General features: G+C 39.8%; 1 protein-coding gene across 9 annotated transcripts in view; it reads left to right on the forward strand.

The window, feature by feature from the left end:
• STIM1 (stromal interaction molecule 1) overlaps window positions 1–14,644 on the forward strand; it is a 174,735-nt gene that overhangs the window by 116,766 nt on the left and 43,325 nt on the right. For all 9 annotated transcript variants that reach the window (XM_069471093.1, XM_069471099.1, XM_069471095.1 and 6 more), the window contains one exon: window positions 4,066–4,180. In XM_069471093.1, the coding sequence (XP_069327194.1) occupies window positions 4,066–4,180 (115 nt within the window). The remainder of the gene's footprint in view (window positions 1–4,065; window positions 4,181–14,644) is intronic.

A 14,644-nucleotide genomic window follows, 5' to 3' on the forward strand; every position in this document is an offset into this window, starting at 1 on the left:
ATGAGATTTTAAGTCAGTGAGTTGATATAGTTAGATTTGTACGTTACAAAGGACATTCTAGTGTTTAATATGGTTGATGGACTAGCAGCAGGAGAGACTAATTGTACAAGGGTGAGTGAGAAATGACTGTCCTATCCCTGCCCTTTAACAACAGCTTCTGATCTCAGTGGAGACAGTTACTTCACCCCTGAAACATCCATGTGCCAGAACTCTGTATAAATGACATTTAGAGCTATTGTAGCTAAAATTTGGGTCCTTGCTATGTGTTCAGGAGGTGAATAAGAGTTGAGAAGCTTCTCAGATCTGGAGCATGTGACTTGTGGGTTCTAAATACTGAGGTCGGGCAAGGGAAGTGGGAATGGAGGTGGCACAATTTGGTTTGGGAAACATGGAAGGTAAGTAATGGAAACAAGGTTGGAAAGGGGATGGAGGAATAATTGGATCTAAAGAAGAAGCCAGGAGAGCTGCCTAGATCACTGCACCCAAATACTTGCTGCTTCTCTTCCGGCTTTATGTTAGTGAATTCTGTTCACCCTGATGGAGTGAGCTGGCTGGGCCTATTTTATGGGAATTCTGCAGAGATGTCTCCCCTCTTCTGTGCTCCCACCCACACTGCTTCACTATTGCTTAACACTTGGGATGGGTTTGCATGCTTTGTGTCACCTCCTGGGAGATCACTTTTCTGAGCTCATAGAGCTAAATATACCTAGTGACAGCTGGTGCCTTGGCTCTTTGGAGAGTTATTGAGCTACAGTTCTAACCAAAGCTGCATTCCCCATGGTAAGGCAAGACTTTTAGGGAGGCTCCTTAGACCTTCCTGAGAGAGGAGCTTCTTGTTCTAAGTCTGAAATAATAAATCCCTGTTGTGGGAGCCAAAAGCTGCCTGTTTTTGTTCTGTTTTTGCTTTTGTTGCTTTTAAACTTTGTTAAATCAGACTTTAGCCAATAGCTGGATATGGGACAGTGTTCAGAGCAAGATGTGGTAATGCCTACCTCAAAGTATATTGGCTATCAGAGTTCTAGCTCAGTAAAATATTCTTGTATGCTATGCTTATGGCTGGGTAACTGGGAACTTCTGTCAGGGGGTCTATGGTCTGGCAGGAGAGGTAGACATATAACAAGACCGAAGAAGGTATGCACAGGCACTGTGGGAGCACAGAAGAGGCCACCTTTAATTATCTTTTTCTCTTACTTTCCTGTCCTTATCTCTCCCTCCTTCCAGTAATAACCACCACTAACATTTGAGTTGTGCTTTAAAAACTTACAGAGTGCTTTAGTGTATACCAGCAATCACAAACTATGCATCTGAGGAGCCAGAGGGCATCATAACTGAGTAATGTGGGCTGTACAAATGCATATGCATAAATGTGTATGGGATGGGAGCTGTGGGAAACTAGAGAGGATGTGCCTCTTCAGAAGGGGGCAGCTCCTGCTCAGCTCTGGAGGATTGTTGCTATGTAGATATGTGAATCCAGGAACAGTGCCAAGAGGTAAGGGCTTGAGGCCTTTATTAGCTCTTTTAGCACCAACTCCCCCACCTCCAAGATGTCCCAAATTATAACACATATATGCATATACATATGTATAGCATGTATTATACATATACAAATATATTTCATATACACATAATGACATTCAGTCAACAATGAGCTGCATGTGTGACATGGTCCATTAAGATTATACCATATTTTTACTGTATCTTTTCTATGTTTAGATACACAAATACTTAATGATGTGTTACAGTTACCTAGGGTATTCAGTACAGTAACGTGCTGTACAAGTTTGTAGCCGAAGAGCAATAGGCTATACCACATAGCCTAGGTGTGTAGTAGGCTGTACTATCTAGGTTTGTGTAAGTACATTCTATGATGTTCACACAATGACAAATTTCTCAAAAATGTATCCCAGTCATTAAACGAAATGACACATAATGAAACCAGTTTTACCATAGGCTCATTGATATAAACAAGGTTTAAATTCCCTATAGCATATTTCTGGTAAAAAAAAAAAATCACCAAACTTCAAAATAAAGACCCAAACACTTCAAATATTAAACGTTGAAATAAGTACATTTTATTTCATTTAAGCTATACATGCATTTAAGAAAGCTTAATAAAAACAAGTAAGAAAATTTTGTACCTGCTTATTCTAGTTCAGGGTTGTAGGTGGCCAGAGCCTATCCCAGCAGCTCAGGGCACAAAATGGGAAGCAGCCTTGGACAGGATGCCATTCCATTGCAGGGTGCACTCACACACACACCACGCTCACTCAGACTGGGACCATGTAGACATGACAGTTCTCCTAACATGCACATCTTTGGGATATTGGAGGAAACTGGAGGCAGAGAAAACCCATGAAGACATGGAGAGAGAGTGCAAACTCCACACAGACATTGGCCCCAGTCAGGAATCAATGTTTAGTCTAGTACATATTAATGATGTTAAGGATCAAATTGCATTGGTATCTATAAAGTTAATCACTAGTTAAATTTTCAAAAGCTTTGATTCCTTTGTTTTTCTTTTTTCTTTTATAAGTGTATTATGGAAAAAATTCCAGATAATTAAGAGACGCTATATGCAGTGCAGGGGAAAAATTTGGACTTTAAAGTCTGGCATCTTGGGTTGGAATACTAACTCTATCACTTACCAGCTGTAACCCTGAACAAGTGTTTCAGTTATCTGTATAAAAAACCTTCCCAAAATTTAGTGACTTAACACAGCAACAACATTTATTTTGTTCCTGTATCTGCAGTGTTGGCATGGCTCAGTAGGCATAGCTCATCTGTATCCACTTGGTGGCAGGTGAACTGATTATAAAGCTGGGGACTGAAATCACCTGGAGTCTCAGTCACTCACATGTCTGACTCCTGGGCTGGAAGACCCAAACAGCTGGGGCTGTTCAGACATCTCTCTCTATCTCTGTATAGTCTTTCTACATGATCTCTCCAGCATGGTGGCATCAGGGCAGCCAGGCTTCTTACATGTTGGCTTAGGGCCCCTCAGGCATGTGTCCCAAAAGAGGAACAGCTAGGTGGAATTCATATTGCCTTTTCTAACTTAGCCTTGGGAGTCATGCAACATCACTGTTGCTGCATTCTGTTTGTTAGAAGATGAGTCGCTAATGTCAGCCTATATTTAGGGGGAGAGAAATCCACCTTGAATGGGAGGATTGTCAAAGAATTTGTGGACATGTTTTAAAACCATCATAGCAAGTTAACCTTTCTAAACCTAACATGATTTGGGGCATATTGCATGCTTTAAGAGTATCACTGTTCTCATTTAGGCCAGGCGCGGTGGCTCATGCCTGTAATCCTAGCACTCTGGGAGGCCGAGGCGGGAAGATCGCTCGAGGTCAGGAGTTCGAGACCAGCCTGAGCAAGAGCGAGACCCTGTCTCTACTAAAAATAGAAAGAAATTAGCCACAGCTAAAAATATATAGAAAAAAATTAGCCGGGCCTGTGGTGCATGCCTGTAGTCCCAGCTACTCGGGAAGCTGAGGCAGAAGGATTGCTTGAGCCTAGGAGTTTGAGGTTGCTGTGAGCTAGGCCGATGCCACGGCTCTCTAGCCTGGGCAACAGAGTGATACTCTGTCTCAAAAAAAAAAAAAAAAAAAAAAAAGTATCACTGTTCTCATTTGTAAAATAGATGTGATAATTCATTGGTTATGAAGAATAGGTGAGAAAATATTGTGGAAGTTCTTAGGATATTGCTTAGTATATAAATAAGCACTCAAAAATTGTTAATTCTTCCTCCCTTTTTTTCTTTCCTCTTCTAGCTTATGGAATTCCAGTTAACTGTCACTTATTATCTTTCCATAATTAAAAAATATGAGGAAGGAATTTTTAATGTATTTTTTTTAAGTAACATATATAACAAAAAGGAAAATGTAGTCCAGTGGCAACTAAGACATATGCGCATAGAAGGATACATGAGTGATGTGATACACTTGTGCCTTGGGTAGGTGGAATGTGCTATGGATAGCTAGAGGCAGGTGACCTATGTGGAGATCTTGGTGGGTGGGCTCCTAGTGAGTTGTCTCTTGTGACTTGTGTGCTTTTCCCTTGCAGTTCCTGAGGGAAGACCTCAATTACCATGACCCAACAGTGAAACACAGCACCTTCCATGGTGAGGACAAGCTCATCAGCGTGGAGGACCTGTGGAAGGCATGGAAGTCCTCAGAAGGTAATATTCAGCCTGGTTGTCAATCCTAGTTCCTATAAGGTTTGGAAAAGAGAGAAGATGGGCAGCAACTTGGCCTTAAAAGGACATGAATATAAAATGCTTAGTAAAGGGCAAATTATTGAAATGGTTCTACATACAGTCACTAAATAAGACGAAATATAGTCACTGTGCTGGGCATGAGGGAAGGCTCTCCAGAGTTGGAGTTACTCTTCATTAGAATGCTTTTTGAATTCTGTCCTATCTGCACCCCTCTCCTCACCCCCTCACCCCCTCACCCCCACCTCCCATACCCTCATAGGAATCTCCCAGCTTCTGCTGCTTTATCTCCAGAGATAGGGAGCTTGCTGTTCTCTCAGCAGCCCGTTTCTTCTCTAGATTTCCATTTAGTCACAGCTCTGCTGAGTCCTAGACGATTCAAAGATTGCGTGGGAATGTAGATAGATTCTTTCCTGAGTCTTCTCTTTTCCAGGTTAAATAGCCCTAGTTCTTCAAAGCAGATCTACTTTTCAGCCTCCTTCTCATCTTGATTTCCTGCCTATGAACACTTTTGTTAATATTAATATCTTTCTTAGATCCTAGAGTTGGCCACAGACTTCCAAGTGTGGCTTTGTCGTCACGGAGTGGAGCAGGGTTGTCAACTTGTTGGTTCTGAATGCTGTGCCTCTGTTAATGCAGTCTGATTAGATACTGGTGCCTCAGCAGTCACATTACTCCACTGGTCCATGTTGAACTTAATGAAAACTTTAGATCTGTGTAAAACTGCTAAACCGTGATTACCATTTTTTTTTCTGGAGCATTTGCTTCAGAGTTCCAAATGAAAGAGCATGTCTAATTGTGTGAGACTTAATAGGGAAGGGAAAAACAGGGCTTTAGCTTCTTCTCCATCTATATCTGTGGCTAGAGCTTCCTTGGATACCAACAAGATTGGAAACAGTCTCTTCCCAGGGTCTCTGAGGATAGGTTCTGGATGCTAAGAGGGGTTAAACATAAGTGACCACCAGGGCTCCTGGTTTTCAGATGAAGAAACTTAGGCCTAGATTTATTAAGTTACTCGTTCACTGTCAAGCATTTAGTAGAGACAGGACTTAGGCCTGAGCCTTCTGCTCCCTAGGTCAGTGCTTTTCTATGCCATCTTGGTTGGAAGCACTGGTCTGGTGGTAGAGAAGACTAATTTTGGTAGGAATTAGGCAGTTTCTAGTTTTATTTAAATTTTTACCTAAAATCATAGAATTTTAGATCTGAAAGGGATCATTTATAATGTAGAGGGAGAACATTAGATTTGAAGCAGGAAAACCTGGATTCTAATCCTGGTTCTGGGATGGACAGGCTGATGCTTCTTGTTAACTCTATATTTTATCAATGTAGAAGAAGCGTTAGGCAGTTATAGGAGGAGAGCTTCCTGGAAATCTTTAGAAGCTCAGTTCCTTCTAGGGGCTTTACTAACTCCTGAGCAAATTGGACTGTCTACTGATGAAGATCAAACAGTAACATGAACTTTGGAATTATACCAGCACTGCCAGGAAAAATCTTTCATTAGTACCATTTAGTTTTGGTTTTCTTCTTTTTCTCTAATAGCATGAGGGCAAGATGCCTGGTTTTTAAGAGTAGGTTTTAAAAGTAGGACCTTAGAATGAAAGATGGCAGGGAGAGCATTCTGGCCTTTTTTGAAAGCTCACATAGAGGTATCTGGGATGGGAAAGTGAGAGGACAGAAACAGAGGGACTAAATCATAATGCTAGAAAACAGCACCAGGCAACTTTCTGGTAAGAACTTTATTTCTGGTTTCAGCAACTATTTGGAATACTTCCAGTGTATTCTAAATTACAGGAAAATGGAAGACAATGGAGTGAGGGTTTTTTTTTTTTTTTTTTGAGGAGGAGAAGGAGTCCCCATTATCCATTAGCAAAGAAAAACATTTCAGTGCACAGTGATGCAGTTCACGGCTAAGATACGATAGATGATACATATATGACCATTTTAGGATTTGAATACCTGGTGGTCTGACAGATTTAAGGAATCCTATTCCCTCCCAGTATTTTGCTTCATTTTTCAGAGAAAGGCCCGTAATCTCCCGGAGTGATGATTTCCAGAGCTACAAGAAGCATGTACTATTCTGGCACTAGCTCATACTGGCTAGTCTGAGTTTAGCTAGATGATGTAGATACTAGCAGTGGTCATTTGTATTCAGAACATTAGCTGGCTAATGTCAGTATCATCTGTGTGATTAGTGTTGTTAACATTTTCTGACTCATGTGGGGAGCCAGTGTTTTCTCTGTGTTGTTTAGATCTTATAGGAAAGACTTCTAATCTCTATATTAGCCAGCTCTGGACTTTAGTAATAAAAACAGCATCAACAACAACTCAAAAACTACTTTCACTAACGTTTATATAGTGTTTATCTATAGAGTAAGCTAGCTAAAAAGAAAACAAAACAAAACAAAACATATAGTGTTTAATATGTGCTAAGCACTGTTTTAAGAGCTTTACATATATTAACTCATTTATTTCTCACTAAAACCTTACGAAGTATAGAGACCCTCGTTATCTCCATTTACAGATGAGGAAAATGAAGCAAAGAGAGAGAGTAAGTGAAAGAATGTCATGTAAGTCTGTCACTCAGTACCCAGAGTTAGTGCAGACTTTACAAGTTGGGGGCGGAGTCCCCAATAAGACTGCCCTCACCCCCCGGGTGTGGTGGCTCACGCCTGTAGTCCTAACAGTCTGGAAGGCCGAGGCAGGAAGATTGCTTGAGCTCAGGAGTTTGAGACCAGACTGAGCAAGAGTGAGACCCTGTCTCTACTAAAAATACGAAACTTAGCCAGGCATTGTGGTGTGGGCCTGTAGTCCCGGCTGCTTGGGAGGCTGAGGCAGGAAAATTGACTGGGCCCAGGAGTTGGAGGTTGCAGTGAGCTATGATGACACCACTGCACTCTACCTAGGTCAACAGAGTGAGACTCTGTCTCAAAAAAAGTCAATCAGGTCATGTTGGTTGATGGAGTTCAAGTCTACTATATCTTTGTTGATCTTTCTACCTCCTTGTTCCATCAATTATTAGAGAGGATTATTTACGCTTCCAACTATAGCTGTGTATTTGCTCATTTCTCCTTGCAGTTTTTGCTTCATATATTTTGAAGCTCTGTTATTAGATGTGTAAAGATTTAGGATTATTATATATTCTTGATTAACTGATCTTTTCATCATTATTAAATGACTTTCTTTATTCTTGGTAATATTCTTTGCTCTGAAATCTACTTTGATAAAAATATAGCTTTCTTTTGACTATTGTTAGTTTGGTATATCTTTTTCCATCTCTTTACTTTTAATCTATTTGTATTTTTGTATTTAAAATGAATTTTTTATAGGCAGCATATAGTTGGGTCTTATTTTTTTTGCAATCTGACAATCTCTGTTAATTGCATTGATTAGACTATTTACATTTAATGGGATTATTAGTATGATTAGGTTTGAGTCCATTATCTTGCTGTTTGTTTTCTGTTTGTCCCAACTGTTCTTTGTTCCATTTTTCCATCTTTTTTTTGATTGACTATTTTTTATGATTTAATATTATCTTCTTTGTTGGCTTATTAGCTATAACTTTGTTTTGTTAATGGTTGCTTTAGGAGATAAAATATGCATCTTTAACTTATCACAGTCTACTTTCAAGAGGTACCATACCTTGTCACATATAAGAACCTTACAATAATGTATTTCCATTTCCCTCTCTCAACCTTAGTTTCCACACCATGGCCTGGAAATTCCCTGAAGGCCACAAGTTGGGGCAATTGTATGACTTGCCTCATTTGTTCTCATCTCAAGGATCACTGTTCTTTGTAGGCTGATGTCCTAAAAACCATTGTTTCATGTATGTTATATTTTTTTGGGAGGGGTGTGTTTATTTCAGGAGCAAAGATAAATTCCATCTTTGGTACTTCATCTTGGCCTGAAGCAAAAGTGTCAGCTTAATCATCTTTTGCTTGGACTATTGTGATTCATAATGGACTTCTTGGCCTAGCCTAGCTCTACTGCAGTCTGTCTTTCAGTTGTTCCAGGTCTAACCAGTTCTCTCCTTATATTTTTCAGTGTTTTTCCATGTTTTTTTTTTTTTTTTTTTGATATATGAAACAAACATGCTTTGACACCAAATTTCTGGGTTGAAGAAATATTCTTAAATGGAACCTGGAGAAATAAATATACTCCTAAAACGGTTATAAATAAATTCCTATAGGTGGTGTGGTGGCTCATGCCTGTAATCTCAGCAACTTGGGAGACCAAGGTGGGAGGATCGTTGGAGGCCAGGAGTTGGAGACCAGCCTGGGCAACATAGTGAGATCTGATCTCTAAAAAAATGCAAAAAATTAGCTGGGTGTGTGGCACATACCTGTAGTCTCAGCTACTCAGGAGGCTGAGGAGGGAGGATTGCTTGAGTCCAGAAGTTCAAGGCTGTAGTGAGCTATGATTGCCACTGCCTTCCAGCCTAGGTGACAGTAAGACTCTGTCTCTATAAAAAAATAAGATAAAATAAAATAAATTCCCATATAATTATATATAGTAATAATCTGTTATTTTGAAAGAATAAATATTAGCTTTCCTATTAGTCAGGTAATACTAGAGTTTGTGTAGAAATAGGGATAAACTTAGATCACAACTGCTGTCTCATTTGAGACTCAACAAAATTTGGTACTGAAAGCTTAGTAGTTGTTAATGAAAGAAATTATTATAGAAAATGTCAGTGATTGTGTTTATCTATGAGGTGTTTGTCAGATGCATTGAAATCAAGTGTCCCTATAATCTGAAAATGAATTACCTTACTTAGGAAAAAAGATCACTATGTATATATTAATAGAAATCAAAATCTGATGATTTTTTTATATCCTGAAAGTTTATTTATATTTTAATACTGTAGTTCTCTGTCATTACTTATCCACTTCTGTAGTATTGACTCCAAAGGGTACGGTTTTTCTCCTACAATTTATGTAAACATTCTTGTGTTAAAAAAAAAATTTACTGAGTACCTTCTATATACCAGGTATTGTGCTAGATGAGTTTAGCATACCAGGCCCGTGTTTATTTCTCTGATCTACTTATTTTCTTGTTTTCTACCATTCCTCACCACATTTCTGTAAATGCACTGATGTATCAGCAGTTCCTAGGATATGTTATTCTTTTCCATTCCTTGATGCTTTCATATATGCTGTTTCCTCTGTCTGTCCTTCCTCCTTTGTTGATCTGTTTAAATCCTACTGCACAATTAAGACTGAATTTAAGTATCCCCTTCTTTAATTCTTCCCTGAAAACCACAGGCTAAATTAGGTGTCTTCTTCCACATTCCCACAGCCTCTTATGCTTATCTCATCATAGCACTTAGCACACTAATTGCAATGATCTATTCCCTTGCCTGTTTTCCTATCAGACTGCTTGAGGATAGCATTTTATATCATTCCTAACACTTAGCACAGGGCCTATCCCAGAGTGGGGATGCAGGAGACAAAAGTTTGTCTTTGGCTGTACCATGTGTGATCTTATACAAGTTGTTTGGCCCACTCAACATTATTTTTTTTTTGTGACAGAGTCTAACTCTGTCGCCTTAAGTGGAGTGCAGTGGCAACATCATAGCTTACTGCAACCTCAAACTTCTGGGCTCAAGGCAATCCTTTTGCCTCAGCCTCCTGAGTAGCTGGAATTACAGGTGTGCACCCCCACGCCCAGCTAATTTTTTCAATTTTTTTTTTTTTTTTTTTTTTAGTAGAGAAGGGGTCTCGTTCTTGCTCAGGCTGGTCTTAAACTCCTGAGCTCAAGCTATCCTCACACCTTGGCCTCCCAGAGTGTTAGGATTACAAGCGTGAGCCACCATGCCTATGGCCCACTCAACATTTCAAAGCTCCTAGGCTCTCATACTACTCTGCAGCCATGCTGCCATTCTTTTTCTAACCTGGTTCTTGGCTGGTCTTATAGTTGCTTGATAGATGATCTTTTAGTAGCATGTCCTGTTGGGCCCTGGGAGATCTGGTTAGGCCAAATTATTTTTGCAGTGATGGTTCAGGGCTTGATATTGCCATCATATTAGAAAACTAGGACTTCTGCCTTATTCTAGGCCCAGATGAGAAGCTGCTAGTGGGATCCGGAAGAAAACTGCTCAGGTATAGACCATGGTTGCAGGCCACACACTATCTTTAGTAAGGGCCACTTTTAGAGGGTGTTATAGCTTCCTTGGAGCGCTCTTATCCAGAGTAGCTAAATAAGAAGCTAGGCTTTGTGATGCCTTTTCTGACTCACTCTGTCAGTCAGTCACTCCTTTCTCTGTGTTCCCACATCACTTTATATATATATCCCTCTGACCTAGTACTTATCACTCGGGATTATACTCATTTACTTCCTCATATATCTCCCTCTCTGGAAGAGAGCCCTTAAGGATAGAGATCGTATATATTCATCTTTGCTGGTAGCTCACCCTGTACCTGCTAGAGTAGAAGCCAATAAAACTTAATGAATGAATGAATAGATGAATGGTAGTAATAATAGGTAATATTTTTTAGCACTTATTGTATGCTAGAGTCTTCCCATAGCTTTACTGCACTTTTATGATGTGAGAACTCCAATTTTGACCATTTTATAGGTGACATAAATGAGGCACAGAAAGGTTAAGTAACTTGCCCATGGTCCTACACCTAGTAAATGGCAGATCCCAAATTCAAACCAAGGCTCCTGGTTCTGAAGCCCACATTCTTAACCATTGTGCTATATCTGACTAGCTGACCAAATAGCTGACTGAAGGCTGACCAAGGGACCAACTAACTGCCTAACAGCTGTGTGGAGGGGCAAAGAAGGTACTGGCAACTCCTGCCAGACATAGCTCTCTTGGGATGTGTGTTTGAAACCACAAAAGTAGATGAGGGCTTCATCTGAAGGCACCACAGGTCCATTATGGGAAAGAGATACTGATTCAAGGAGTCCATTTCCTGTTGCTTATTTCTTTCCCTGGCAAGAGAAAGGATCGGCCAAGGCGCAGTATCTTCCCTGGCACATCCTTGGAGGTATCACTATAGCTCAAGTGCTAGGGATACTTATTGTTCCTTCTGCCTGTTATGCCCTTCCCCTAAATATCCACATGGCTTACACCTTCATTTGATTTCATTTTTTGCTCAAATATCACCTCATCATAGAGGAGCGGCTTCCCTGATCTGATCTAATAGAGTATAGCACTATTTTTTTTTAATTCTCTTACCCTCTTATTGCTTAATTTTTCCTCATTGTACTTATCACCATCTGACATATAATTATTTATTTATAATGTTTTACTTTGTCTCTTTTCACCAGAATATAAGCACCATGGATCTGTGACTATTTTGTGTACTGTTGTACCTATAGCTCCTAGAATGGTGCCTGGCAAATAGTAGGTGCTCAATATATGTTTTTCCCCCCTAATGAATAAATGATTTTGGACTTTGAGAACACCTGCTTTTAGGATCTTTATCATCTGGCCTCAGCAATACCTCATTCTTCTTGTCCCTGTACGTAACCCTTGGACACCATACAAACTAGAGTCAGTGTTTTCTGAGTATGCTCCACACTTTATAGTTCTGTGTCTTTGCTCATGTTCCTTTCCTCTGGTGTCCCTGCATCTCTGTCTGCCTAGATTCTGACCAGTCTTTAACATCTACCCCTTTTTGAATGAATGTATGAAGAAACAATTACTACTGAGTTTGTATTAAATTTTAGGCATTTTCAAAAACAGGAACTCATTTAATTCAACAACTCTAGGAGATATTGCTAGATTGTAAGCTACATGAAAGTAGGGATCTTTTTCTTGATCACTGCTCTGTTCCCATGCCTAGCATGGAATAGTACAAAATGAGTGCTTGTCGAATGGCAGAATTAATATTTTACAGAAGCGGAAATTGAGATTCTTAATGGTTAAGTGATTTACCCAAACTGGTCCATGGCAGATAGGATAGAAATGAAAGTCTTTCAGCTTCAAATGCAGTGCTTTTTCTAATACATTCTATGATAAAAATCTAGTGTTCTAAAATATCAGGGATTTGGCAATCTTTAATAACTTTATTTTTTGTGGTTACCTCAGAATAAAACGAGGAGGTATTATTCATTTTACATAAAAATCTTTCTCAAATGGAAAAGGCCCCTTCCTATCTATGAAGCATAGTGTAGTGGCCAGGATATATCCTAACTTCCTGAGAAGCTAATTCAACATCAATTTCTGGGATTCTCTGCTGATATTCATAAGTGCTTTTTAATTTTTTTATACCTTCCTCTTTTACCTCTATAAGAAGTCTGTGAAGATGAGTGATACTGTTAGTGAGAAAACATGATGTAAATATTGATGGAATGTATAACAGGTGATTGCTATCATTTATTCATGTTAAGAAGCTACTAGAGATTTTATTTATATTATACTTATTTTGTCACATTCTTTGATTTTTATGTATGTGTACAATATACCTGATATTAGTACATGGGTCTAATTTATAAACAGATATACATATATTGGCAGTGTGTACTCAAAGCTTTTTTACAGATAGATTATATCACTAACTAGATTGGAGACTACACTGTTAGTCACCTATGCATCTCTCTCTCTTTTTTTTGTTTTTTTTGTTTTTTTGAGACAGACTCTCACTCTTTTGCCCAGGCTAGAGTGCAGTGACGTCAGCCTAGCTCACAGCAACCTCAAACTCCTGGGCTCAAGTGATCCTCCTGCCTCACCCTCCCGAGTAACTGGGACTACAGACACTATGCCTGGCTCCATTTTCTCTTTTGGAATGAGAAAGCAGAATAAGACTTTTTAACTTTTAGGTACTTAAACCTTAGGGACAAGGGACCCTGATATCTCAACTGGACTGTTGAGTGAGATATTCATGTTGGAACCCAGGGTTGCTATATGAGATACAGATGTTATACAGGATACAGCTCATCCTGGCTTATTTTGTCCAGACTACAGCAACTCTGGGTGGACACCATACTGCCAAGACCTACCTAGATAGAGCATCTATTTAGGTAATGGAATGATATATAGGGATACAAATAAATAAAAACTGTCTTGAGTTTTGGTCTGAAATGCCCAAGCCTTTATCCTTTTCCTTTACAGCTTAGCTGTATAGGGGCTGATTAGTCCAGAGTCCATCCTCACTGGAGTGCATTGGCCCCCATAGAGACCCTCTGCCTCACTTAATGTAGTGATTAGACCAAAGGTTCTCAGCTGGTGCAGTTTTGCCTCCCATGGGACATTCAGCAGTATCTGGAGACATTTTTGATTGTCATGACTGGCAGATATTACAGATGTTGTTAAACATCTTATGATGCATGGGACAGCCTACGAAAAAGAATTATCTCATCTACAATGTCATTGGTGCAGAGGCTGAGAAACCCTGGTCTAGAGTGACTCCTGCCTGTCTCCACTGTGGTACAGGGTACTGAGAGACGAGATTCTGCCTGCCAAGAGTCGTTGCCCAGGCTTGTATCAAGGCATCCTCCCAGTAGACAAAAGGCCCTTGAAGCACTATTGGCCTCAGGCCCTTCTAGCAATAAAAAAGTGACCTTTTTTCCATTCTACATGCCAAGCAGAAAGGCCCCTTTGTGCTGGATGAGGCTAAGCTCCCTTGGCAGCAGTGGCAGGAGTGTGTTGTTTTCTGTACTTTACAGGCTAGCACTTGTCTGTCTGCCTCATATCTGTGTGTCACTCTCCCATGCCTTCATTACCTGCACACTCCAGACCATAGTAAATTATCACTTCTGTAATGTGTGAGAATATATATTCATTTTCAAGAATAATAGCTAGTGCGTTCTGCTTTCCTCAACACTTCTTTAACCCCAGCTCTGTCATCTTTCTTTTCCCAAAGGTATCTCTTGGAAATTAATTTCTCTTTTCCATCCAACATATTCTAGTCTGGGAATTACTATAGAAATTTCATCAAGCAGTGACTAAGCGCCCTTCACCTAAGCCTCTGGTATCTTGTCTTTTAGGATGCAGTCTCTGAGCATACCATACCTGCCTGATTTCTTCTGCCTGCCACCTTCCCCTTCTTACTTCTGGTGCATCTGCAAACAGCCTAACTTACCTCCAAAGCCACTCAGCTTCAGAGCTTTCCTCCTAAGCTTGAACATCTTGTTGAGGACATCAAGAGATTGAAGCATTTTTGCCTTTAACTTTGTTTCATTCCTGATTGTCTGCTTTGCATCGTATGCTGGGCTCCACTGTGGGGGAAGTAGGGGAATGAAGAGACAGGTCCCAATTTTTCAATTCCTCTAGCTTATATGAGAGTGATAGAAACAACCCGAGATGTGAGTTGTGCCTACCAGAGCAATGCCTGTTTTTTTGACAAGCATTTCAGAAATTGCCCATCCACATGAACTGTATGTATATTTTTTTAAGGAAGTTTGATGTTGTTGTTTGAAAGCCCACAATCAGAACATTTCTGGAATTCCTCATTGAGGGTAGTAATTCTTAATGAT

The sequence above is a fragment of the Eulemur rufifrons genome, chromosome 6, assembly GCF_041146395.1.
Source record: "Eulemur rufifrons isolate Redbay chromosome 6, OSU_ERuf_1, whole genome shotgun sequence".
In the NCBI taxonomy this organism is placed as follows: Eukaryota; Metazoa; Chordata; class Mammalia; order Primates; family Lemuridae; genus Eulemur; species Eulemur rufifrons.